Source organism: Scyliorhinus torazame, chromosome 5, assembly GCF_047496885.1.
Source record: "Scyliorhinus torazame isolate Kashiwa2021f chromosome 5, sScyTor2.1, whole genome shotgun sequence".
Classification (NCBI taxonomy): domain Eukaryota; kingdom Metazoa; phylum Chordata; class Chondrichthyes; order Carcharhiniformes; family Scyliorhinidae; genus Scyliorhinus; species Scyliorhinus torazame.
This window is the reverse complement of record NC_092711.1, coordinates 3,796,696-3,823,604: the sequence shown is the minus strand read 5'-3', so window position 1 is coordinate 3,823,604 and position 26,909 is coordinate 3,796,696. Positions and strand designations below refer to the sequence as shown.

Sequence of the window (26,909 nt, the reverse complement as noted above, 5' to 3'; positions counted from 1 at the left end):
ATGGTCTTCAATGGGAGAGGTAGAGGATTAGAGGGATGGTCTTCAATGGGTGAGTTAGGGGATTAGAGAGATGGTCTTCAATGGGGGAGTTTTGGGATTAGAGGGATGGTCTTCGATGGGAGAGTTAGGGGATTAGAGAGATGGTCTTCAATGGGAGAGGTAGAGGATTAGAGGGATGGTCTTCAATGGGTGAGTTAGGGGATTAGAGAGATCGTCTTCAATGGGAGACATGATGTGGAGATGCCGGCGTTGGACTGGGGTGAGCACAGTACGAAGTCTTACAACACCAGGTTAAAGTCCAACAGGTTTGTTTCGATGTCACTAGCTTTTGGAGCGCTGCTCCTTCCTCGGGTGAATGAAGAGGTCTGTTCCAGAAACACATATATAGACAAATTCAAAGATGCCAAACAATGCTAGGAATGCGAGCATTAGCAGATGATTTCATCTTTACAGATCCAGAGATCCTGGGGTTACCCCATCTCTGGATCTGTAAAGATTTAATCACTGTATTTTTTGCAATAGCCTACCGTGGGGAACCTTATCAAACGCTTTGCTGAAATCCATATACACATCAACTGCTCTACCCTCGTCTACCTGTTCAGTCACCTTCTCAAAGAACTCAATAAGGTTTGTGAGGCATGACCTACCCTTCACAAAGCCATGCTGACTATCCCTGATCATATTATTCCTATCTAGATGATTATAAATCTTGTCCCTTATAATCCCCTCCAAGACTTTACCCACTACAGACGTGAGGCTCACCGGTCTATAGTTGCCGGGGTTGTCTCTGCTCCCCTTTTTGAACAAAGGGACCACATTTGCTGTCCTCCAGTCCTCTGGCACTATTCCTGTAGCCAATGATGACATAAAAATCAAAGCCAAAGGTCCAGCAATCTCTTCCCTGGCCTCCCATAGAATCCTAGGATAAATCCCATCAGGTCCCGGGGACTTATCTATTTTCAGCCTGTCCCTACGTACCTCAATGCCATCTATTCTATTAGCCTGGGGCTCAGCATTCTCCTCCACAACATTATCTTTTTCCTGAGTGAATACTGACGAAAAATATTCATTTAGTATCTCGCCTATCTCTTCAGACTCCACACACAATTTCCCATCCCTGTCCTTGACTGGTCCTACTCTTTCCCTAGTCATTCGCTTATTCCTGACATACCTATAGAAAGCTTTTGGGTTTTCCTTGATCCTTCCTGCCAAATACTTCTCATGTCCCCTCCTTGCTCGTCTTAGCTCTCTCTTTAGATCCTTCCTCGCTACCTTGTAACTATCCATCGCCCCAACGTCAAATCTGTGCTCCTGACCTCTATACTCTCATTCTCCCTTACCCTAAAACTACAATCCAGGTTCCCATGGTCTTCGATGGGAGAGTTAGGGAATCAGAGAGATGGTCTTCAATGGGAGGGTTAGGGGATCAAAGAGATGGTCTTCAATGGGAGAGTTAGAGGATTAGAGGGATGGTCTTCAGTGGGAGAGTTAGGGGATCAGAGAGATGGTCTTCAATGGGAGAGTTAGAGGATTAGTGAGATGGTCTTCGATGGGAGAGTTAGGGGGATCAGAGAGATGGTCTTCAGTGGGAGAGTTAGGGGATCAGAGAGATGGTCTTCAATGGGAGGGTTAGGGGATTAGAGGGATGGTCTTCGATGGGAGAGGTAGGGGATTAGAGGGATGGTCTTCGATGGGAGAGTTAGGGGATTAGAGGGATGGTCTTCGATGGGAGAGGTAGGGGATTAGAGGGATGGTCTTCGATGGGAGAGTTCGGGGATTAGAGGGATGGTCTTCAATGGGAGTTAGGGGTTGAATATTGCCGTCTGAAACTGCAACCCCACTCCCATCCTCCACCCGCAATCCAAATGCAGTCCCCTCCTTCTCCCTCACTCAAATACACCCCAAATCCATCACAAATTGTCTTGCACGGCACCACAACCCACCGTATTCAGTGGGTGGTTAGTGGATGAGGGTGGAAGCATTGTGATGAGTGATGCCGACATCCGTCATCACTTCTGTGGGAGGGACCAGACATCAATACGACTACCCTTTACATATAGACAACTCGGTACAGCCCAGTGTAGTACGAGGCGAGAATGGTGGTGGTGGTGGTGGTGGGGGGGGGGGGGGGGGGAGAAAGAAGGACAACACGACAGTCGGTACTCACCTGGGTTTGCATTTGCCCTTAATCTTGGAGCTGGATGACGAGCCGGACTTGGAGGACGACCGCGATTTCTTGGGGTCGCCCTCTTTGGGGCGCGAACTGCCCTTTTTCTTCTTGCGTTTCTCCTCGCTCTCTGCCCCCGAGGCCTTGCCGCTCAGCTCGTTGTGCGCCAGGACACGGGGGATGTTCTGCTCGCCCCGCGCCTTGGCCCGGGCGATGGCCTCCGCCACGATGCGGTTTGCTTTCTCCTGCTTCTTCTGGTGCTCCAGCTTGCGCTGTTGGTCACTGGCCACACCGGTGACCTGGGCCGTCACCACGGACAGAGTGGGCCCCGAAATCTGGGAGTGCGCCGGCTGGGGAAACAAACCCAGCAAGAGTTGAATAGCGGACTGAATCACAAGGGTTGAATGTAACCGAGGAGTGCTGGGATCTGCGATATATATTATATATAAAATAATGACAAGCCCAGGAGAGAGTTACAGACTGGAATCGAATCGAGGGGTTCGGGGTGGTTTATATATAGAATAACAGATACTCGGGAGTGAGTTACAGACTGGAATCGAATCGAGGGGTTCGGGGTGGTTTATATATAGAATAACAGATACTCGGGAGTGAGTTACAGACTGGAATCGAATCGAGGGGTTCGCGGTGGTTTATATATAGAATCACAGATACCCGGGAGTGAGTTACAGACGGGAATCTAATCGAGGGGTTCGGTGTGGTTTATATACAGAATAACCGATACCCGGGAGTGAGTTACAGGCTGGAATCTAATCGAGGGGTTCGGGGTGGTTTATATATAGAATAACAGATACCCGGGAGTGAGTTACAGACTGGAATCTAATCGAGGGGTTCGGGGTGGTTTATATATAGAACAGATACCCGGGAGTGAGTTACAGACTGGAATCTAATCGAGGGGTTCGGGGTGGTTTATATATAGAATAACAGATACCCGGGAGTGAGTTACAGACTGGAATCTAATCGAGGGGTTCGGGGTGGTTTATATATAGAATAACAGATACCCGGGAGTGAGTTACAGACTGGAATCTAATCGAGGGGTTCGGTGTGGTTTATATGTAGAATAACAGATACCCGGGAGTGAGTTACAGACTGGAATCTAATCGAGGTGTTCGGGGTGGTTTATATATAGAATAACAGATACCCGGGAGTGAGTTACAGACTGGAATCTAATCGAGGGGTTCAGGGTGGTTTATATATAGAATAACAGATACCCGGGAGTGAGTTACAGACTGGAATCTAATCGAGGGGTTCGGGGTGGTTTGTATATAGAATAACAGATACCCGGGAGTGAGTTCCAGACTTGAATCTAATCGAGGGGTTCGGGGTGGTTTATATATAGAATAACAGATACCCGGGAGTGAGTTACAGACTGGAATCTAATCGAGGGGTTCGGTGTGGTTTATATATAGAATAACAGATACCCGGGAGTGAGTTACAGACTGGACTCTAATCGGGGGGTTCAGGATGGTTTATATACAGAATAACAGATACCCGGGAGTGAGTTACAGACTGGAATCTAATCGAGAGGTTCAGGGTGGTTTATATATAAAATAACAGATACCCGGGAGTGAGTTACAGACTGGAATCTAATCGAGGGGTTCGAGGTGGTTTATATATAGAATAACAGATACCCGGGAGTGAGTTACAGACTGGAATCTAATCGAGGGGTTCGGGATGGTTTATATATAGAATAACAGATACCCGGGAGTGAGTTACAGACTGGAATCTAATCGAGGTGTTCGGGGTGGTTTATATATAGAATAACAGATACCCGGGAGTGAGTTACAGACTGGAATCTAATCGAGGTGTTCGGGGTGGTTTATATATAGAATAACAGATACCCGGGAGTGAGTTACAGACTGGAATCTAATCGAGGTGTTCAGTGTGGTTTATATATAGAATAACAGACACCCGGGAGTGAGTTACAGACTGGAATCTAATCGAGGGGTTCGGGGTGGTTTATATAGAGAATAACAGATACCCGGGAGTAAGTTACAGACTGGAATCTAATCGAGGGGTTCGGGGTGGTTTATGTATAGAATAAAAGATACCCGGGAGTGAGTTACAGACTGGAATCTAATCAAGCGGTTCGGGGTGGTTTAGAGAGAATAACAGATACCCGGGAGTGAGTTACAGACTGGAATCTAATCACAAGGGTTCGGGGTGGTTTATATATTGAATAACAGATACCCGGGAGTGAGTTACAGACTGGAATCTAATCGAGGGGTTCGGGGTGTTTTATGTATAGAATAACAGATACCCGGGAGTGAGTAATAGACTGGAATCTAATCGAGGGTTTCGGAGTGGTTTACATATAGAATAACAGATACCCAGGAGTGAGTTACAGACTGGAATCCAATCGAGGGATTCGGGGTGATTTATATACAGAATAACAGATACCCGGGAGTGAGTTACAGACTGGAATCTAATCGAGGTGTTCAGTGTGGTTTATATAGAGAATAACAGATACCCGGGAGTGAGTTACAGACTGGAATCTAATCGAGGGGTTCGGTGTGGTTTATATATAGAGCAACAGGTACCCGGAAGTTACAGACAGGAATCTAATCGAGGTGTCTGGGGTGGTTTTTATATAGAATAACAGATACCCGGGAGTGAGTTACAGACTGGAATCTAATAGAGGGGTTCAGGGTGGTTTATGTATAGAATAACAGATACCCGGGAGTGAGTAATAGACTGGAATCTAATCGAGGGTTTCGGAGTGGTTTACATATAGAATAACAGATACCCAGGAGTGAGTTACAGACTGGAATCTAATCGAGGTGTTCGGTGTGGTTTATATATAGAATAACAGATACCCGGGAGTGAGTTACAGACAGGAATCTATTCAAAGTGTTCGGGGTGGTTTATATATAGAATAACTGTTACCCAGGAGTGAGTTACAGTGAAAAATCGAATCGAGGAGTTCAGGGTGGTTTATATATAGAATAACAGATATCTGGGAGTGAGTTAGAGACTGGAATCTAATCGAGGGGTTCAGGGTGATTTATATATAGAATAACAGATACCCGGGAGTGAGTTACAGACTGGAATCTAATCGAGGGGTTCGGTATGGTTTATATATAGAATAACAGATACCCGGGAGTGAGTTCCAGACTTGAATCTAATCAAGGGGTTAGGGTGGTTTATATAGAGAATAACAGATACCCGGGAGTGAGTTACAGACTGGAATCTAATCGAGGGGTTCGGGATGGTTTATATATAGAATAACAGATACCCGGGAGTGAGTTACAGACTGGAATCTAATCGAGGGGTTTGGGTGGTTTATATATAGAATAACAGATACCCGGGAGTGAGTTACAGACTGGAATCTAATCGAGGGGTTCGGGATGGTTTATATATAGAATAACAGATACCCGGGAGTGAGTTACAGACTGGAATCTAATCGAGGGGTTTGGGTGGTTTATATATAGAATAACAGATACCCGGGAGTGAGTTACAGACTGGAATCTAATCGAGGGGTTCGGGATGGTTTATATATAGAATAACAGATACCCGGGAGTGAGTTGTACACTGGAATCTAATCGAGGGTTTCGGAGTGGTTTACATATAGAATAACAGATACCCGGGAGTGAGTTGTAGACTGGAATCTAATCGAGGGTTTCGGAGTGGTTTACATATAGAATAACAGATACCCGGGAGTGAGTTACAGACTGGAATCTAATCGAGGGGTTCGGGGTGGTTTATATATAGAATAACAGATACCCGGGAGTGAGTTACAGACTGGAATCTAATCCAGGGGTTCAGGGTGGTTTATATACAGAATAACAGATACCCGGGAGTGAGTTACAGACTGGAATCTAATCGAGGGGTTCAGGGAGGTTTATATATAGAATATCAGATACCCGGGAGTGAGTTACAGACTGGAATCTAATCGAGGTGTTTGGTGTGGTTTATATATAGAATAACAGGTACCCGGGAGTGAGTTACAGACTGGAATCTAATCGAGGGGTTCAGGGTGGTTTATATATAGAATAACAGATACCCGGGAGTGAGTTACAGACTGGAATCTAATAGAGGGGTTCGGGGCGGTTTATATATAGAATAACAGATATCCGGGAGTGAGTTACAGACTGGAATCTAATCGAGGGGTTCGGGGTGGTTTATATATAGAATAACAGATAACCGGGTGTGAGTTACAGACCGGAATCTAATCGAAGGGTTCATGGTGGTTTATATATAGAATAACAGATACCCGGGAGTGAGTTCCAGAATAGAATCTAATCGAGGGGTTCGGGGTGGATTATATATAGAATAACAGATACCCGGGAGTGAGTTACAGACTGGAATCTAATCGAGGGGTTCGGGGTGGATTATATATAGAATAACAGATACCCGGGAGTGAGTTACAGACTGGAATCTAATCGAGGGGTTCAGGGTGGTTTATATATGGAATAACAGATACCCGGGAGTGGGTTACAGACTGGAATCTAATCGAGGGGTTCGGGGTGGTTTATATATAGAATAACAGATACCCGGGAGTGAGTTACAGACTGGAATCCAATCGAGGGATTCGGGGTGATTTATATACAGAATAACAGATACCCGGGAGTGAGTTACAGACTGGAATCTAATCGAGGTGTTCAGTGTGGTTTATATAGAGAATAACAGATACCCGGGAGTGAGTTACAGACTGGAATCTAATCGAGGGGTTCGGTGTGGTTTATATATAGAATAACAGATACCCGGGAGTGAGTTACAGACTGGAATCTAATCGAGGGGTTCGGGGTGGTTTATATATAGAATAACAGATACCCGGGAGTGAGTTACAGACAGGAATCTAATCAAAGTGTTCGGGGTGGTTTATATATAGAATAACTGTTACCCAGGAGTGAGTTACAGTGAAAAATCGAATCGAGGAGTTCAGGGTGGTTTATATATAGAATAACAGATATCTGGGAGTGAGTTAGACACTGGAATCTAATCGAGGGGTTCAGGGTGATTTATATATAGAATAACAGATACCCGGGAGTGAGTTACAGACTGGAATCTAATCGAGGGGTTCGGTATGGTTTATATATAGAATAACAGATACCCGGGAGTGAGTTCCAGACTTGAATCTAATCAAGGGGTTAGGGTGGTTTATATAGAGAATAACAGATACCCGGGAGTGAGTTACAGACTGGAATCTAATCGAGGGTTTCGGGATGGTTTATATATAGAATAACAGATACCCGGGAGTGAGTTACAGACTGGAATCTAATCGAGGGGTTTGGGTGGTTTATATATAGAATAACAGATACCCGGGAGTGAGTTACAGACTGGAATCTAATCGAGGGGTTCGGGATGGTTTATATATAGAATAACAGATACCCGGGAGTGAGTTACAGACTGGAATCTAATCGAGGGGTTTGGGTGGTTTATATATAGAATAACAGATACCCGGGAGTGAGTTACAGACTGGAATCTAATTGAGGGGTTTGGGTGGTTTATATATAGAATAACAGATACCCGGGAGTGAGTTACAGACTGGAATCTAATCGAGGGGTTCGGGGTGGTTTATATATAGAATAACAGATACCAGGGAGTGAGTTACAGACTGGAATCTAATCGAGGGGTTTGGGGTGTTTTATATATAGAATAACAGATACCCGGGAGTGAGTTGTACACTGGAATCTAATCGAGGGTTTCGGAGTGGTTTACATATAGAATAACAGATACCCGGGAGTGAGTTGTAGACTGGAATCTAATCGAGGGTTTCGGAGTGGTTTACATATAGAATAACAGATACCCGGGAGTGAGTTACAGACTGGAATCTAATCGAGGGGTTCGGGGTGGTTTATATATAGAATAACAGATACCCGGGAGTGAGTTACAGACTGGAATCTAATCCAGGGGTTCAGGGTGGTTTATATACAGAATAACAGATACCCGGGAGTGAGTTACAGACTGGAATCTAATCGAGGGGTTCAGGGAGGTTTATATATAGAATATCAGATACCCGGGAGTGAGTTACAGACTGGAATCTAATCGAGGTGTTTGGTGTGGTTTATATATAGAATAACAGGTACCCGGGAGTGAGTTACAGACTGGAATCTAATCGAGGGGTTCAGGGTGGTTTATATATAGAATAACAGATACCCGGGAGTGAGTTACAGACTGGAATCTAATAGAGGGGTTCGGGGCGGTTTATATATAGAATAACAGATATCCGGGAGTGAGTTACAGACTGGAATCTAATCGAGGGGTTCGGGGTGGTTTATATATAGAATAACAGATAACCGGGTGTGAGTTACAGACCGGAATCTAATCGAAGGGTTCATGGTGGTTTATATATAGAATAACAGATACCCGGGAGTGAGTTCCAGAATAGAATCTAATCGAGGGGTTCGGGGTGGATTATATATAGAATAACAGATACCCGGGAGTGAGTTACAGACTGGAATCTAATCGAGGGGTTCGGGGTGGATTATATATAGAATAACAGATACCCGGGAGTGAGTTACAGACTGGAATCTAATCGAGGGGTTCAGGGTGGTTTATATATGGAATAACAGATACCCGGGAGTGGGTTACAGACTGGAATCTAATCGAGGGGTTCGGGGTGGTTTATATATAGAATAACAGATACCCGGGAGTGAGTTACAGACTGGAATCCAATCGAGGGATTCGGGGTGATTTATATACAGAATAACAGATACCCGGGAGTGAGTTACAGACTGGAATCAAATCGAGGGATTCGGGGTGATTTATATACAGAATAACAGATACCCGGGAGTGAGTTACAGACTGGAATCTAATCGAGGTGTTCAGTGTGGTTTATATAGAGAATAACAGATACCCGGGAGTGAGTTACAGACTGGAATCTAATCGAGGGGTTCGGTGTGGTTTATATATAGAGCAACAGGTACCCGGAAGTTACAGACAGGAATCTAATCGAGGTGTCTGGGGTGGATTTTATATAGAATAACAGATACCCGGGAGTGAGTTACAGACTGGAATCTAATAGAGGGGTTCAGGGTGGTTTATATATGGAATAACAGATACCCGGGAGTGGGTTACAGGCTGGAATCTAATCGAGGGGTTCGGGGTGGTTTATATATAGAATAACAGATACCCGGGAGTGAGTTACAGACTGGAATCTAATCGAGGGGTTCGGGGTGGTTTATATATAGAATAACAGATTCCCGGGAGTGAGTAATAGACTGGAATCTAATCGAGGGTTTCGGAGTGGTTTACATATAGAATAACAGATACCCAGGAGTGAGTTACAGACTGGAATCTAATCGAGGTGTTCGGTGTGGTTTATATATAGAATAACAGATACCCGGGAGTGAGTTACAGACAGGAATCTAATCAAAGTGTTCGGGGTGGTTTATATATAGAATAACTGTTACCCAGGAGTGAGTTACAGTGAAAAATCGAATCGAGGAGTTCAGGGTGGTTTATATATAGAATAACAGATATCTGGGAGTGAGTTAGAGACTGGAATCTAATCGAGGGGTTCAGGGTGATTTATATATAGAATAACAGATACCCGGGAGTGAGTTACAGACTGGAATCTAATCAAGGGGTTAGGGTGGTTTATATAGAGAATAACAGATACCCGGGAGTGAGTTACAGACTGGAATCTAATCGAGGGGTTCGGGATGGTTTATATATAGAATAACAGATACCCGGGAGTGAGTTACAGACTGGAATCTAATCGAGGGGTTCGGGGTGGTTTATATATAGAATAACAGATACCAGGGAGTGAGTTACAGACTGGAATCTAATCGAGGGGTTTGGGGTGTTTTATATATAGAATAACAGATACCCGGGAGTGAGTTGTACACTGGAATCTAATCGAGGGTTTCGGAGTGGTTTACATATAGAATAACAGATACCCGGGAGTGAGTTGTAGACTGGAATCTAATCGAGGGTTTCGGAGTGGTTTACATATAGAATAACAGATACCCGGGAGTGAGTTACAGACTGGAATCTAATCGAGGGGTTCGGGGTGGTTTATATATAGAATAACAGATACCCGGGAGTGAGTTACAGACTGGAATCTAATCGAGGGGTTCAGGGTGGTTTATATACAGAATAACAGGTACCCGGGAGTGAGTTACAGACTGGAATCTAATCGAGGGGTTCAGGGTGGTTTATATATAGAATATCAGATACCCGGGAGTGAGTTACAGACTGGAATCTAATCGAGGTGTTCGGTGTGGTTTATATATAGAATAACAGGTACCCGGGAGTGAGTTACAGACTGGAATCTAATCGAGGGGTTTGGGGTGGTTTATAGAATAACAGATACCCAGGAGTGAGTTACAGACTGGAATCTAATCGAGGGGTTCGGGGTGGTTTATATATAGAATAACAGATACCCGGGAGTGAGTTACAGACTGGAATCTAATCGAGGGATTCGGGGTGATTTATATACAGAATAACAGATACCCGGGAGTGAGTTACAGACTGGAATCAAATCGAGGGATTCGGGGTGATTTATATACAGAATAACAGATACCCGGGAGTGAGTTACAGACTGGAATCTAATCGAGGTGTTCGGGGTGGTGTATATATAGAATAACAGATACCCGGGAGTGAGTTACAGACTGGAATCTAATCGAGGTGTTCAGTGTGGTTTATATAGAGAATAACAGATACCCGGGAGTGAGTTACAGACTGGAATCTAATCGAGGGGTTCGGTGTGGTTTATATATAGAATAACAGATACCCGGGAGTAAGTTACAGACTGGAATCTAATCGAGGGGTTCGGTGTGGTTTATATATAGAGCAACAGGTACCCGGAAGTTACAGACAGGAATCTAATCGAGGTGTCTGGGGTGGATTTTATATAGAATAACAGATATCCGGGAGTGAGTTACAGACTGGAATCTAATAGAGGGGTTCAGGGTGGTTTATATATGGAATAACAGATACCCGGGAGTGGGTTACAGGCTGGATCTAATCGAGGGGTTCGGGGTGGTTTATATATAGAATAACAGATACCCGGGAGTGAGTTACAGACTGGAATCTAATCGAGGGGTTCGGGGTGGTTTATATATAGAATAACAGATTCCCGGGAGTGAGTAATAGACTGGAATCTAATCGAGGGTTTCGGAGTGGTTTATATATAGAATAACAGATACCCAGGAGTGAGTTACAGACAGGAATCTAATCAAAGTGTTCGGGGTGGTTTATATATAGAATAACTGTTACCCAGGAGTGAGTTACAGTGAAAAATCGAATCGAGGAGTTCAGGGTGGTTTATATATAGAATAACAGATATCTGGGAGTGAGTTAGAGACTGGAATCTAATCGAGGGGTTCAGGGTGATTTATATATAGAATAACAGATACCCGGGAGTGAGTTCCAGACTTGAATCTAATCAAGGTGTTAGGGTGGTTTATATAGAGAATAACAGATACCCGGGAGTGAGTTACAGACTGGAATCTAATCGAGGGGTTCGGGATGGTTTATATATAGAATAACAGATACCCGGGAGTGAGTTACAGACTGGAATCTAATCGAGGGGTTTGGGTGGTTTATATATAGAATAACAGATACCCGGGAGTGAGTTACAGACTGGAATCTAATCGAGGTGTTTGGTGTGGTTTATATATAGAATAACAGGTACCCGGGAGTGAGTTACAGACTGGAATCTAATCGAGGGGTTCAGGGTGGTTTATATATAGAATAACAGATACCCGGGAGTGAGTTACAGACTGGAATCTAATAGAGGGGTTCGGGGCGGTTTATATATAGAATAACAGATATCCGGGAGTGAGTTACAGACTGGAATCTAATCGAGGGGTTCGGGGTGGTTTATATATAGAATAACAGATAACCGGGTGTGAGTTACAGACCGGAATCTAATCGAAGGGTTCATGGTGGTTTATATATAGAATAACAGATACCCGGGAGTGAGTTCCAGAATAGAATCTAATCGAGGGGTTCGGGGTGGATTATATATAGAATAACAGATACCCGGGAGTGAGTTACAGACTGGAATCTAATCGAGGGGTTCGGGGTGGATTATATATAGAATAACAGATACCCGGGAGTGAGTTACAGACTGGAATCTAATCGAGGGGTTCAGGGTGGTTTATATATGGAATAACAGATACCCGGGAGTGGGTTACAGACTGGAATCTAATCGAGGGGTTCGGGGTGGTTTATATATAGAATAACAGATACCCGGGAGTGAGTTACAGACTGGAATCCAATCGAGGGATTCGGGGTGATTTATATACAGAATAACAGATACCCGGGAGTGAGTTACAGACTGGAATCTAATCGAGGTGTTCAGTGTGGTTTATATAGAGAATAACAGATACCCGGGAGTGAGTTACAGACTGGAATCTAATCGAGGGGTTCGGTGTGGTTTATATATAGAGCAACAGGTACCCGGAAGTTACAGACAGGAATCTAATCGAGGTGTCTGGGGTGGTTTTTATATAGAATAACAGATACCCGGGAGTGAGTTACAGACTGGAATCTAATAGAGGGGTTCAGGGTGGTTTATGTATAGAATAACAGATACCCGGGAGTGAGTAATAGACTGGAATCTAATCGAGGGTTTCGGAGTGGTTTACATATAGAATAACAGATACCCAGGAGTGAGTTACAGACTGGAATCTAATCGAGGTGTTCGGTGTGGTTTATATATAGAATAACAGATACCCGGGAGTGAGTTACAGACAGGAATCTAATCAAAGTGTTCGGGGTGGTTTATATATAGAATAACTGTTACCCAGGAGTGAGTTACAGTGAAAAATCGAATCGAGGAGTTCAGGGTGGTTTATATATAGAATAACAGATATCTGGGAGTGAGTTAGAGACTGGAATCTAATCGAGGGGTTCAGGGTGATTTATATATAGAATAACAGATACCCGGGAGTGAGTTACAGACTGGAATCTAATCGAGGGGTTCGGTATGGTTTATATATAGAATAACAGATACCCGGGAGTGAGTTCCAGACTTGAATCTAATCAAGGGGTTAGGGTGGTTTATATAGAGAATAACAGATACCCGGGAGTGAGTTACAGACTGGAATCTAATCGAGGGTTTCGGGATGGTTTATATATAGAATAACAGATACCCGGGAGTGAGTTACAGACTGGAATCTAATCGAGGGGTTTGGGTGGTTTATATATAGAATAACAGATACCCGGGAGTGAGTTACAGACTGGAATCTAATCGAGGGGTTCGGGATGGTTTATATATAGAATAACAGATACCCGGGAGTGAGTTACAGACTGGAATCTAATCGAGGGGTTTGGGTGGTTTATATATAGAATAACAGATACCCGGGAGTGAGTTACAGACTGGAATCTAATTGAGGGGTTTGGGTGGTTTATATATAGAATAACAGATACCCGGGAGTGAGTTACAGACTGGAATCTAATCGAGGGGTTCGGGGTGGTTTATATATAGAATAACAGATACCAGGGAGTGAGTTACAGACTGGAATCTAATCGAGGGGTTTGGGGTGTTTTATATATAGAATAACAGATACCCGGGAGTGAGTTGTACACTGGAATCTAATCGAGGGTTTCGGAGTGGTTTACATATAGAATAACAGATACCCGGGAGTGAGTTGTAGACTGGAATCTAATCGAGGGTTTCGGAGTGGTTTACATATAGAATAACAGATACCCGGGAGTGAGTTACAGACTGGAATCTAATCGAGGGGTTCGGGGTGGTTTATATATAGAATAACAGATACCCGGGAGTGAGTTACAGACTGGAATCTAATCCAGGGGTTCAGGGTGGTTTATATACAGAATAACAGATACCCGGGAGTGAGTTACAGACTGGAATCTAATCGAGGGGTTCAGGGAGGTTTATATATAGAATATCAGATACCCGGGAGTGAGTTACAGACTGGAATCTAATCGAGGTGTTTGGTGTGGTTTATATATAGAATAACAGGTACCCGGGAGTGAGTTACAGACTGGAATCTAATCGAGGGGTTCAGGGTGGTTTATATATAGAATAACAGATACCCGGGAGTGAGTTACAGACTGGAATCTAATAGAGGGGTTCGGGGCGGTTTATATATAGAATAACAGATATCCGGGAGTGAGTTACAGACTGGAATCTAATCGAGGGGTTCGGGGTGGTTTATATATAGAATAACAGATAACCGGGTGTGAGTTACAGACCGGAATCTAATCGAAGGGTTCATGGTGGTTTATATATAGAATAACAGATACCCGGGAGTGAGTTCCAGAATAGAATCTAATCGAGGGGTTCGGGGTGGATTATATATAGAATAACAGATACCCGGGAGTGAGTTACAGACTGGAATCTAATCGAGGGGTTCGGGGTGGATTATATATAGAATAACAGATACCCGGGAGTGAGTTACAGACTGGAATCTAATCGAGGGGTTCAGGGTGGTTTATATATGGAATAACAGATACCCGGGAGTGGGTTACAGACTGGAATCTAATCGAGGGGTTCGGGGTGGTTTATATATAGAATAACAGATACCCGGGAGTGAGTTACAGACTGGAATCCAATCGAGGGATTCGGGGTGATTTATATACAGAATAACAGATACCCGGGAGTGAGTTACAGACTGGAATCAAATCGAGGGATTCGGGGTGATTTATATACAGAATAACAGATACCCGGGAGTGAGTTACAGACTGGAATCTAATCGAGGTGTTCAGTGTGGTTTATATAGAGAATAACAGATACCCGGGAGTGAGTTACAGACTGGAATCTAATCGAGGGGTTCGGTGTGGTTTATATATAGAGCAACAGGTACCCGGAAGTTACAGACAGGAATCTAATCGAGGTGTCTGGGGTGGATTTTATATAGAATAACAGATACCCGGGAGTGAGTTACAGACTGGAATCTAATAGAGGGGTTCAGGGTGGTTTATATATGGAATAACAGATACCCGGGAGTGGGTTACAGGCTGGAATCTAATCGAGGGGTTCGGGGTGGTTTATATATAGAATAACAGATACCCGGGAGTGAGTTACAGACTGGAATCTAATCGAGGGGTTCGGGGTGGTTTATATATAGAATAACAGATTCCCGGGAGTGAGTAATAGACTGGAATCTAATCGAGGGTTTCGGAGTGGTTTACATATAGAATAACAGATACCCAGGAGTGAGTTACAGACTGGAATCTAATCGAGGTGTTCGGTGTGGTTTATATATAGAATAACAGATACCCGGGAGTGAGTTACAGACAGGAATCGAATCAAAGTGTTCGGGGTGGTTTATATATAGAATAACTGTTACCCAGGAGTGAGTTACAGTGAAAAATCGAATCGAGGAGTTCAGGGTGGTTTATATATAGAATAACAGATATCTGGGAGTGAGTTAGAGACTGGAATCTAATCGAGGGGTTCAGGGTGATTTATATATTGAATAACAGATACCCGGGAGTGAGTTACAGACTGGAATCTAATCAAGGGGTTAGGGTGGTTTATATAGAGAATAACAGATACCCGGGAGTGAGTTACAGACTGGAATCTAATCGAGGGGTTCGGGATGGTTTATATATAGAATAACAGATACCCGGGAGTGAGTTACAGACTGGAATCTAATCGAGGGGTTCGGGGTGGTTTATATATAGAATAACAGATACCAGGGAGTGAGTTACAGACTGGAATCTAATCGAGGGGTTTGGGGTGTTTTATATATAGAATAACAGATACCCGGGAGTGAGTTGTACACTGGAATCTAATCGAGGGTTTCGGAGTGGTTTACATATAGAATAACAGATACCCGGGAGTGAGTTGTAGACTGGAATCTAATCGAGGGTTTCGGAGTGGTTTACATATAGAATAACAGATACCCGGGAGTGAGTTACAGACTGGAATCTAATCGAGGGGTTCGGGGTGGTTTATATATAGAATAACAGATACCCGGGAGTGAGTTACAGACTGGAATCTAATCGAGGGGTTCAGGGTGGTTTATATACAGAATAACAGGTACCCGGGAGTGAGTTACAGACTGGAATCTAATCGAGGGGTTCAGGGTGGTTTATATATAGAATATCAGATACCCGGGAGTGAGTTACAGACTGGAATATAATCGAGGTGTTCGGTGTGGTTTATATATAGAATAACAGGTACCCGGGAGTGAGTTACAGACTGGAATCTAATCGAGGGGTTTGGGGTGGTTTATAGAATAACAGATACCCAGGAGTGAGTTACAGACTGGAATCTAATCGAGGGGTTCGGGGTGGTTTATATATAGAATAACAGATACCCGGGAGTGAGTTACAGACTGGAATCTAATCGAGGGATTCGGGGTGATTTATATACAGAATAACAGATACCCGGGAGTGAGTTACAGACTGGAATCAAATCGAGGGATTCGGGGTGATTTATATACAGAATAACAGATACCCGGGAGTGAGTTACAGACTGGAATCTAATCGAGGTGTTCGGGGTGGTGTATATATAGAATAACAGATACCCGGGAGTGAGTTACAGACTGGAATCTAATCGAGGTGTTCAGTGTGGTTTATATAGAGAATAACAGATACCCGGGAGTGAGTTACAGACTGGAATCTAATCGAGGGGTTCGGTGTGGTTTATATATAGAATAACAGATACCCGGGAGTAAGTTACAGACTGGAATCTAATCGAGGGGTTCGGTGTGGTTTATATATAGAGCAACAGGTACCCGGAAGTTACAGACAGGAATCTAATCGAGGTGTCTGGGGTGGATTTTATATAGAATAACAGATATCCGGGAGTGAGTTACAGACTGGAATCTAATAGAGGGGTTCAGGGTGGTTTATATATGGAATAACAGATACCCGGGAGTGGGTTACAGGCTGGATCTAATCGAGGGGTTCGGGGTGGTTTATATATAGAATAACAGATACCCGGGAGTGAGTTACAGACTGGAATCTAATCGAGGGGTTCGGGGTGGTTTATATATAGAATGACAGATTCCCGGGAGTGAGTAATAGACTGGAATCTAATCGAGGGTTTCGGAGTGGTTTACATATAGAATAACAGATACCCAGGAGTGAGTTACAGACTGGAATCTAATCGAGGTGTTCGGTGTGGTTTATATATAGAATAACAGATACCCGGGAGTGAGTTACAGACAGGAATCTAATCAAAGTGTTCGGGGTGGTTTATATATAGAATAACTGTTACCCAGGAGTGAGTTACAGTGAAAAATCGAATCGAGGAGTTCAGGGTGGTTTATATATAGAATAACAGATATCTGGGAGTGAGTTAGAGACTGGAATCTAATCGAGGGGTTCAGGGTGATTTATATATAGAATAACAGATACCCGGGAGTGAGTTACAGACTGGAATCTAATCGAGGGGTTCGGTAAGGTTTATATATAGAATAACAGATACCCGGGAGTGAGTTCCAGACTTGAATCTAATCAAGGTGTTAGGGTGGTTTATATAGAGAATAACAGATACCCGGGAGTGAGTTACAGACTAGAATCTAATCGAGGGGTTCGGGATGGTTTATATATAGAATAACAGATACCCGGGAGTGAGTTACAGACTGGAATCTAATCGAGGGGTTTGGGTGGTTTATATATAGAATAACAGATACCCGGGAGTGAGTTACAGACTGGAATCTAATCGAGGGGTTCGGGATGGTTTATATATAGAATAACAGATACCCGGGAGTGAGTTACAGACTGGAATCTAATCGAGGGGTTCGGGGTGGTTTATATATAGAATAACAGATACCAGGGAGTGAGTTACAGACTGGAATCTAATCGAGGGGTTTGGGGTGTTTTATATATAGAATAACAGATACCCGGGAGTGAGTTGTACACTGGAATCTAATCGAGGGTTTCGGAGTGGTTTACATATAGAATAACAGATACCCGGGAGTGAGTTGTAGACTGGAATCTAATCGAGGGTTTCGGAGTGGTTTACATATAGAATAACAGATACCCGGGAGTGAGTTACAGACTGGAATCTAATCGAGGGGTTCGGTGTGGTTTATATATAGAATAACAGATACCCGGGAGTGAGTTACAGACTGGAATCTAATCGAGGGGTTCAGGGTGGTTTATATATAGAATAACTGTTACCCAGGAGTGAGTTACAATGAAAAATCGAATCGAGGAGTTCAGGGTGGTTTATATATAGAATAACAGATATCTGGGAGTGAGTTAGAGACTGGAATCTAATCGAGGGGTTCAGGGTGATTTATATATAGAATAACAGATACCCGGGAGTGAGTTACAGACTGGAATCTAATCGAGGGGTTCGGTATGGTTTATATATAGAATAACAGATACCCGGGAGTGAGTTCCAGACTTGAATCTAATCGAGGGGTTAGGGTGGTTTATATAGAGAATAACAGATATCCGGGAGTGAGTTACAGATTGGAATCTAATTGAGGGGTTTGGGTGGTTTATGTATAGAATAAAAGATGCCCAGGAGTGAGTTGCAGACTGGAATCTAATCGAGGGGTTCAAGGTAGTTTCTATATAGAATAACAGATACCAGGGAGTGAGTTACAGACTGGAATCTAATCGAGGGGTTTGGGGTGTTTTATATATAGAATAACAGATACCCGGGAGTGAGTTGTAGACTGGAATCTAATCGAGGGTTTCGGAGTGGTTTACATATAGAATAACAGATACCCGGGAGTGAGTTGTAGACTGGAATCTAATCGAGGGTTTCGGAGTGGTTTACATATAGAATAACAGATACCCGGGAGTGAGTTACAGACTGGAATCTAATCGAGGGGTTCGGGGTGGTTTATATATAGAATAACAGATACCCGGGAGTGAGTTACAGACTGGAATCTAATCGAGGGGTTCAGGGTGGTTTATATACAGAATAACAGATACCCGGGAGTGAGTTACAGACTGGAATCTCATCGAGGGGTTCAGGGTGGTTTATATATAGAATATCAGATACCCGGGAGTGAGTTACAGACTGGAATCTAATCGAGGTGTTCGGTGTGGTTTATATATAGAATAACAGGTACCCGGGAGTGAGTTACAGACTGGAATCTAATCGAGGGGTTTGGGGTGGTTTATAGAATAACAGATACCCAGGAGTGAGTTACAGACTGGAATCTAATCGAGGGGTTCAGGGTGGTTTACATATAGAATAACAGACACCCGGGAGTGAGTTACAGACTGGAATCTAATCGAGGGGTTCAGGGTGGTTTATATATAGAATAACAGATACCCGGGAGTGAGTTACAGACTGGAATCTAATAGAGGGGTTCAGGGCGGTTTATATATAGAACAACAGATATCCGGGAGTGAGTTACAGACTGGAATCTAATCGAGGGGTTCGGGGTGGTTTATATATAGAATAACAGATAACCGGGTGTGAGTTACAGACCGGAATCTAATCGAAGGGTTCATGGTGGTTTATATATAGAATAACAGATACCCGGGAGTGAGTTCCAGAATAGAATCTAATCGAGGGGTTCGGAGTGGATTATACATAGAATAACAGATACCCGGGAGTGAGTTACAGACTGGAATCTAATCGAGGGGTTCGGGGTGGATTATATATAGAATAACAGATACCCGGGAGTGAGTTACAGACTGGAATCTAATCGAGGGGTTCAGGGTGGTTTATATATGGAATAACAGATACCCGGGAGTGGGTTACAGACTGGAATCTAATCGAGGGGTTCGGGGTGGTTTATATATAGAATAACAGGTACCCGGAAGTTACAGACAGGAATCTAATCGAGGTGTCTGGGGTGGTTTTTATATAGAATAACAGATACTCGGGAGTGAGGTACAGACTGGAATCTGATCGAGGGGTTCGGTGTGGTTTAGATATAGAGTAACAGATACTCGGGAGTGAGTTACAGACTGGAATCTAATCGAGGGGTTCGGTGTGGTTTACATATAGAATAACAGATACCCGGGAGTGAGTTACAGACTGGAATCTAATCGAGGGGTTCGGTGTGGTTTATATATAGAATAACAGGTACCCGGAAGTTACAGACAGGAATCTAATCGAGGTGGCTGGGGTGGTTTTTATATAGAATAACAGATACCCGGGAGTGAGTTACAGACTGGAATCTAATCGAGGGGTTCAGGGTGGTTTATATATGGAACAACAGATACCCGGGAGTGGGTTACAGACTGGAATCTAATCGAGGGGTTCGGGGTGGTTTATATATAGAATATCAGATACCCGGGAGTGAGTTACAGACTGGAATCTAATCGAGGGGTTTGGGGTGTTTTATGTATAGAATAACAGAAACCCGGGAGTGAATAATAGACTGGAATCTAATCGAGGGTTTCGGAGTGGTTTACATATAGAATAACAGATACCCAGGAGTGAGTTACAGACTGGAATCTAATCGAGGTGTTCGGTGTGGTTTATATATAGAATAACAGGTACCCGGGAGTGAGTTACAGACAGGAATCTAATCAAAGTGTTCGGGGTGGTTTATATATAGAATAACTGTTACCCAGGAGTGAGTTACAATGAAAAATCGAATCGAGGAGTTCAGGGTGGTTTATATATAGAATAACAGATATCTGGGAGTGAGTTAGAGACTGGAATCTAATCGAGGGGTTCAGGGTGATTTATATATAGAATAACAGATACCCGGGAGTGAGTTACAGACTGGAATCTAATCGAGGGGTTCGGTATGGTTTATATATAGAATAACAGATACCCGGGAGTGAGTTCCAGACTTGAATCTAATCGAGGGGTTAGGGTGGTTTATATAGAGAATAACAGATATCCGGGAGTGAGTTACAGATTGGAATCTAATTGAGGGGTTTGGGTGGTTTATGTATAGAATAAAAGATGCCCAGGAGTGAGTTGCAGACTGGAATCTAATCGAGGGGTTCAAGGTAGTTTCTATATAGAATAACAGATACCAGGGAGTGAGTTACAGACTGGAATCTAATCGAGGGGTTTGGGGTGTTTTATATATAGAATAACAGATACCCGGGAGTGAGTTGTAGACTGGAATCTAATCGAGGGTTTCGGAGTGGTTTACATATAGAATAACAGATACCCGGGAGTGAGTTACAGACTGGAATCTAATCGAGGTGTTCGGTGTGGTTTATATATAGAATAACAGGTACCCGGGAGTGAGTTACAGACTGGAATCTAATCGAGGGGTTTGGGGTGGTTTATAGAATAACAGATACCCAGGAATGAGTTACAGACTGGAATCTAATCGAGGGGTTCAGGGTGGTTTACATATAGAATAACAGATACCCGGGAGTGAGTTACAGACTGGAATCTAATCGAGGTGTTCGGTGTGGTTTATATATAGGATAACAGATACCCGGGAGTGAGTTACAGACTGGAATCTAATCGAGGGGTTCAGGGTGGTTTATATATAGAATAACAGATACCCGGGAGTGAGTTACAGACTGGAATCTAATCGAGGGGTTCGGGGTGGTTTATATATAGAATAACAGATAACCGGGTGTGAGTTACAGACCGGAATCTAATCGAGGGGTTCAGGGTGGTTTATATATGGAATAACAGATACCCGGGAGTGGGTTACAGACTGGAATCTAATCGAGGGGTTCGGGGTGGTTTATACATAGAATAACAGATACCCGGGAGTGAGTAATAGACTGGAATCTAATCGAGAGTTTCGGAGTGGTTTACATATAGAATAACAGATACCCAGGAGTGAGTTACAGACTGGAATCTAATCGAGGTGTTCGGTGTGGTTTATATATAGAATAACAGATACCCGGGAGTGAGTTACAGACTGGAATCTAATCGAGGGGTTCGCGGTGGTTTATATATAGAATAACAGATACCCGGGAGTGAGTTACAGACAGGAATCTAATCAAAGTGTTCGGGGTGGTTTATATATAGAATAACTGTTACCCAGGAGTGAGTTACAGTGAAAAATCTAATCGAGGTGTTCGGTGTGGTTTATATATAGAATAACAGGTACCCGGGAGTGAGTTACAGACTGGAATCTAATCGAGGGGTTTGGGGTGGTTTATAGAATAACAGATACCCAGGAGTGAGTTACAGACTGGAATCTAATCGAGGGGTTCAGGGTGGTTTACATATAGAATAACAGATACCCGGGAGTGAGTTACAGACTGGAATCTAATCGAGGTGTTCGGTGTGGTTTATATATAGAATAACAGATACCCAGGAGTGAGTTACAGACTGGAATCTAATCGAGGGGTTCAGGGTGGTTTATATATAGAATAACAGATACCCGGGAGAGAGTTACACACTGGAATCTAATAGAGGGGTTCGGGGCGGTTTATATATAGAATAACAGATACCCGGGAGTGAGTTACAGACTGGAATCTAATCGAGGGGTTCGGGGTAGTTTATACATAGAATAACAGATACCCGGGAGTGAGTTCCAGAATAGAATCTAATCGAGGGGTTCGGGGTGGATTATATATAGAATAACAGATACCCGGGAGTGAGTTACAGACTGGAATCTAATCGAGGGGTTCGGGGTGGTTTATATATAGAATAACAGATAACCGGGTGTGAGTTGCAGACTGGAATCTAATTGAAGGGTTCAGGCTGGTTGATATATAGAATAACAGATACCCGGGAGTGAATTACAGACTGGAATCTAATCATAGTGTTCTGGGTGGTTTAAATATAGAATAACTGTTACCCAGGAGTGAGTTACAGTGAGAAATCTAATCGAGGGATTCAGGGTGGTTTATATATAGAATAACAGATACCCGGGAGTGAGTTACAGACTGGAATCTAATCAAGGGGTTCGGGGAGGTTTATATATAGAATAACAGATACCCGGGAGTGAGTTCCAGAATAGAATCTAATCGAGGGGTTCGGGGTGGATTATATATAGAATAACAGATACACGGGAGTGAGTTACAGACTGGAATCTAATAGAAGGGTTCAGGCTGGTTGATATATAGAATAACGGATAACCGGGGTGAGTTACAAACTGGAATCTAATAGAGGGGTTCGGGGTGGTTTATATATAGAATCACAGATACCCAGGAGTGAGTTACGGACTGGAATCTAATCGATGGGTTCAGTGTGGTATATATATAGAATAACAGATACCCGGGAGTGAGTTACAAACTGGAATCTAATAGAGGGGTTCGGGGTGGTTTATATATAGAATAACAGATACCCGGGAGTGAGTTACAGACGGGAATCTAATCGAGGGGTTCGGGGTGATTTATATATAGAATCACAGATACCCGGGAGTGAGTTACAGACTGGAATCGAAACGAGGGGTTCGGGGTGGTTTATATATAGAATAACAGATACCCGGGAGTGAGTTGCAGACTGGAATCTAATCGAGGGATTCGGGGTGGTTTATATATAGAATAACAGATACTCGGGAGTGAGTTACAGACTGGAATCTAATCGAGGGGTTCGGAGTGGTTTATATATAGAATAACAGATACCCGTGAGTGAATTACAGACTGGAATCTAATCGATGGGTTCGAGGTAGTCTATATATAGAACAACAGATACCCGGGAGTGAGTTACAGACGGGAATCTAATCGAGGGGTTCGGGGTGGTTTATATATAGAATCACAGATACCCGGGAGTGAGTTCCAGACGGGAATCTAATTGAGTGGTTCGGGGTGGTTTATATATAGAGTAACAGATAGCCGGGAGTGAGTTGCAGACTGGAATCTAATCGAGGGGTTCAGGATGGTTTATATATAGAATAACAGATACCCGGGAGTGAGTTACAGACTGGAATCTAATCGAGGGGTTCGGTGTGGTTTACATATAGAATAACAGATACCCGGGAGTGAGTTACAGACTGGAATCTAATCGAGGGGTTCGGTGTGGCTTATATATAGAATAACAGGTACCCGGAAGTTACAGACAGGAATCTAATCGAGGTGTCTGGGGTGGTTTTTATATGGAATAACAGATACCCGGGAGTGAGTTACAGACTGGAATCTAATCGAGGGGTTCAGGGTGGTTTATATATGGAATAACAGATACCCGGGAGTGGGTTACAGACTGGAATCTAATCGAGGGGTTCGGGGTGGTTTATATATAGAATAACTGTTACCCAGGAGTGAGTTACAGTGAAAAATCGAATCGAGGAGTTCAGGGTGGTTTATATATAGAATAACAGATATCTGGGAGTGAGTCAGAGACTGGAATCTAATCGAGGGGTTCAGGGTGATTTATATATAGAATAACAGATACCCGGGAGTGAGTTACAGACTGGAATCTAATCGAGGGGTTCGGTATGGTTTATATATAGAATAACAGATACCCGGGAGTGAGTTCCAGAGTTGAATCTAATCAAAGTGTTCTGGGTGGTTTAAATATAGAATAACTGTTACCCAGGAGTGAGTTACAGTGAGAAATCTAATCGAGGGATTCAGATGTGGTTTATATATAGAATAACAGATACCCGGGAGTGAGTTACAGACTGGAATCTAATCAAGGGGTTCGGGGAGGTTTATATATAGAATAACAGATACCCGGGAGTGAGTTCCAGAATAGAATCTAATCGAGGGGTTTGGGGTGGATTATATATAGAATAACAGATACACGGGAGTGAGTTGCAGACTGGAATCTAATAGAAGGGTTCAGGCTGGTTGATATATAGAATAACGGATAACCGGGTGTGAGTTACAGACTGGAATCTAATCGAAGGGTTCAGGGTGGTTTATGCAGAGAATAACAGATACCCGGGAGTGAGTTACAGACTGGAATCTAATCGATGGGTTCAGTGTGGTATATATATAGAATAACAGATACCCGGGAGTGAGTTACAAACTGGAATCTAATGGAGGGGTTCGGGGTGGTTTATATATAGAATCACAGATACCCGGGAGTGAGTTACAGACTGGAATCGAATCGAGGGGTTCGGGGTGGTTTATATATCGAATAACAGATACCCGGGAGTGAGTTGCAGACTGGAATCTAATCGAGGGATTCGGGGTGGTTTATATATAGAATAACAGATACTCGGGAGTGAGTTACAGACTGGAATCTAATCGAGGCGTTCGGAGTGGTTTATATATAGAATAACAGATACCCGTGAGTGCATTACAGACTGGAATCTAATCGATGGGTTCGGGGTAGTCTATATATAGAACAACAGATACCCGGGAGTGAGTTACAGACGGGAATCTAATCGAGGGGTGCGGGGTGGTTTATATATAGAATCACAGATACCCGGGAGTGAGTTACAGACGGGAATCTAATTGAGTGGTTCGGGGTGGTTTATATATAGAGTAACAGATAGCCGGGAGTGAGTTGCAGACTGGAATCTAATCGAGGGGTTCAGGATGGTTTATATATAGAATAACAGATACCCGGGAGTGAGTTACAGACTGGAATCTAATCGAGAGGTTCGGTGTGGTTTACATATAGAATAACAGATACCCGGGAGTGCGTTACAGACAGGAATCTCATCGAGGTGTCTGGGGCGGTTTTTATATAGAATAACAGATACCCGGGAGTGAGTTACAGACTGGAATCTAATCGAGGGGTTCAGGGTGGTTTATATATGGAATAACAGATACCCGGGAGTGGGTTACAGACTGGAATCTAATCGAGGGGTTCGGGGTGGTTTATATATAGAATAACAGATACCCGGGAGTGAGTTACAGATGGAATCTAATCGAGGGGTTCGGGGTGTTTTATGTCTAGAATAACAGATACCCGGGAGTGAGTAATAGACTGGAATCTAATCGAGGGTTTCGGAGTGGTTTACATATAGAATAACAGATACCCAGGAGTGAGTTACAGACTGGAATCTAATCGAGGTGTTCGGTGTGGTTTATATATAGAATAACAGATACCCGGGAGTGAGTTACAGACAGGAATCTAATCAAAGTGTTCGGGGTGGTTTATATATAGAATAACTGTTACCCAGGAGTGAGTTACAGTGAGAAATCTAATCGAGGGATTCAGGGTGGTTTATATATAGAATAACAGATACCCGGGAGTGAGTTACAGACTGGAATCTAATCAAGGGGTTCGGGGAGGTTTATATATAGAATAACAGATACCCGGGAGTGAGTTCCAGAATAGAATCTAATCGAGGGGTTTGGGGTGGATTATATATAGAATAACAGATACACGGGAGTGAGTTGCAGACTGGAATCTAATAGAAGGGTTCAGGCTGGTTGATATATAGAATAACGGATAACCGGGTGTGAGTTACAGACTGGAATCTAATCGAAGGGTTCAGGGTGGTTTATGCAGAGAATAACAGATACCCGGGAGTGAGTTACAGACTGGAATCTAATCGAGAGGTTCGGGGTGTTTTATATATAGAATAACAGATACCCAGGAGTGAGTTACGGACTGGAATCTAATCGATGGGTTCAGTGTGGTATATATATATATATATATAGAATAACAGATACCCGGGAGTGAGTTACAAACTGGAATCTAATCGAGGGGTTCGGGGTGGTTTATATATAGAATAACAGATAGCCGGGAGTGAGTTACAGACGGGAATCTAATCGAGGGGTTCGGGGTGGTTTATATATAGAATCACAAATACCCGGGAGTGAGTTACAGACTGGAATCGAATCGAGGGGTTCGGGGTGGTTTATATATAGAATAACAGATACCCGGGAGTGAGTTGCAGACTGGAATCTAATCGAGGGATTCGGGGTGGTTTATATATAGAATAACAGATACTCGGGAGTGAGTTACAGACAGGAATCTAATCGAGGGGTTCGGAGTGGTTTATATATAGAATAACAGATACCCGTGAGTGAATTACAGACTGGAATCTAATCGAGGGGTTCAGGGTGGTTTATATATGGAATAACAGATACCCGGGAGTGGGTTACAGACTGGAATCTAATCGAGGGGTTCGGGGTGGTTTATATATAGAATAAC

General features: G+C 43.3%; 1 protein-coding gene and 1 long non-coding RNA gene across 9 annotated transcripts in view; one reads left to right on the top strand and one right to left on the bottom strand.

The window, feature by feature from the left end:
* The window catches only part of LOC140418149 (uncharacterized), a 1,069,702-nt gene that overhangs the window by 933,987 nt on the left and 108,806 nt on the right, over positions 1 to 26,909 (top strand). The gene's annotated exons all lie outside the window — the stretch shown is intronic.
* LOC140418141 (chromodomain-helicase-DNA-binding protein 8-like) overlaps positions 1 to 26,909 on the bottom strand; it is a 257,962-nt gene that overhangs the window by 145,100 nt on the left and 85,953 nt on the right. For 7 of the 8 annotated variants that reach the window (XM_072501551.1, XM_072501558.1, XM_072501554.1 and 4 more), the window contains exon 4: positions 2,168 to 2,517. In XM_072501551.1, coding sequence (XP_072357652.1) covers positions 2,168 to 2,517 — 350 coding nt within the window. The remainder of the gene's footprint in view (positions 1 to 2,167; positions 2,518 to 26,909) is intronic. The other variant, XM_072501557.1, reaches the window with a different exon arrangement.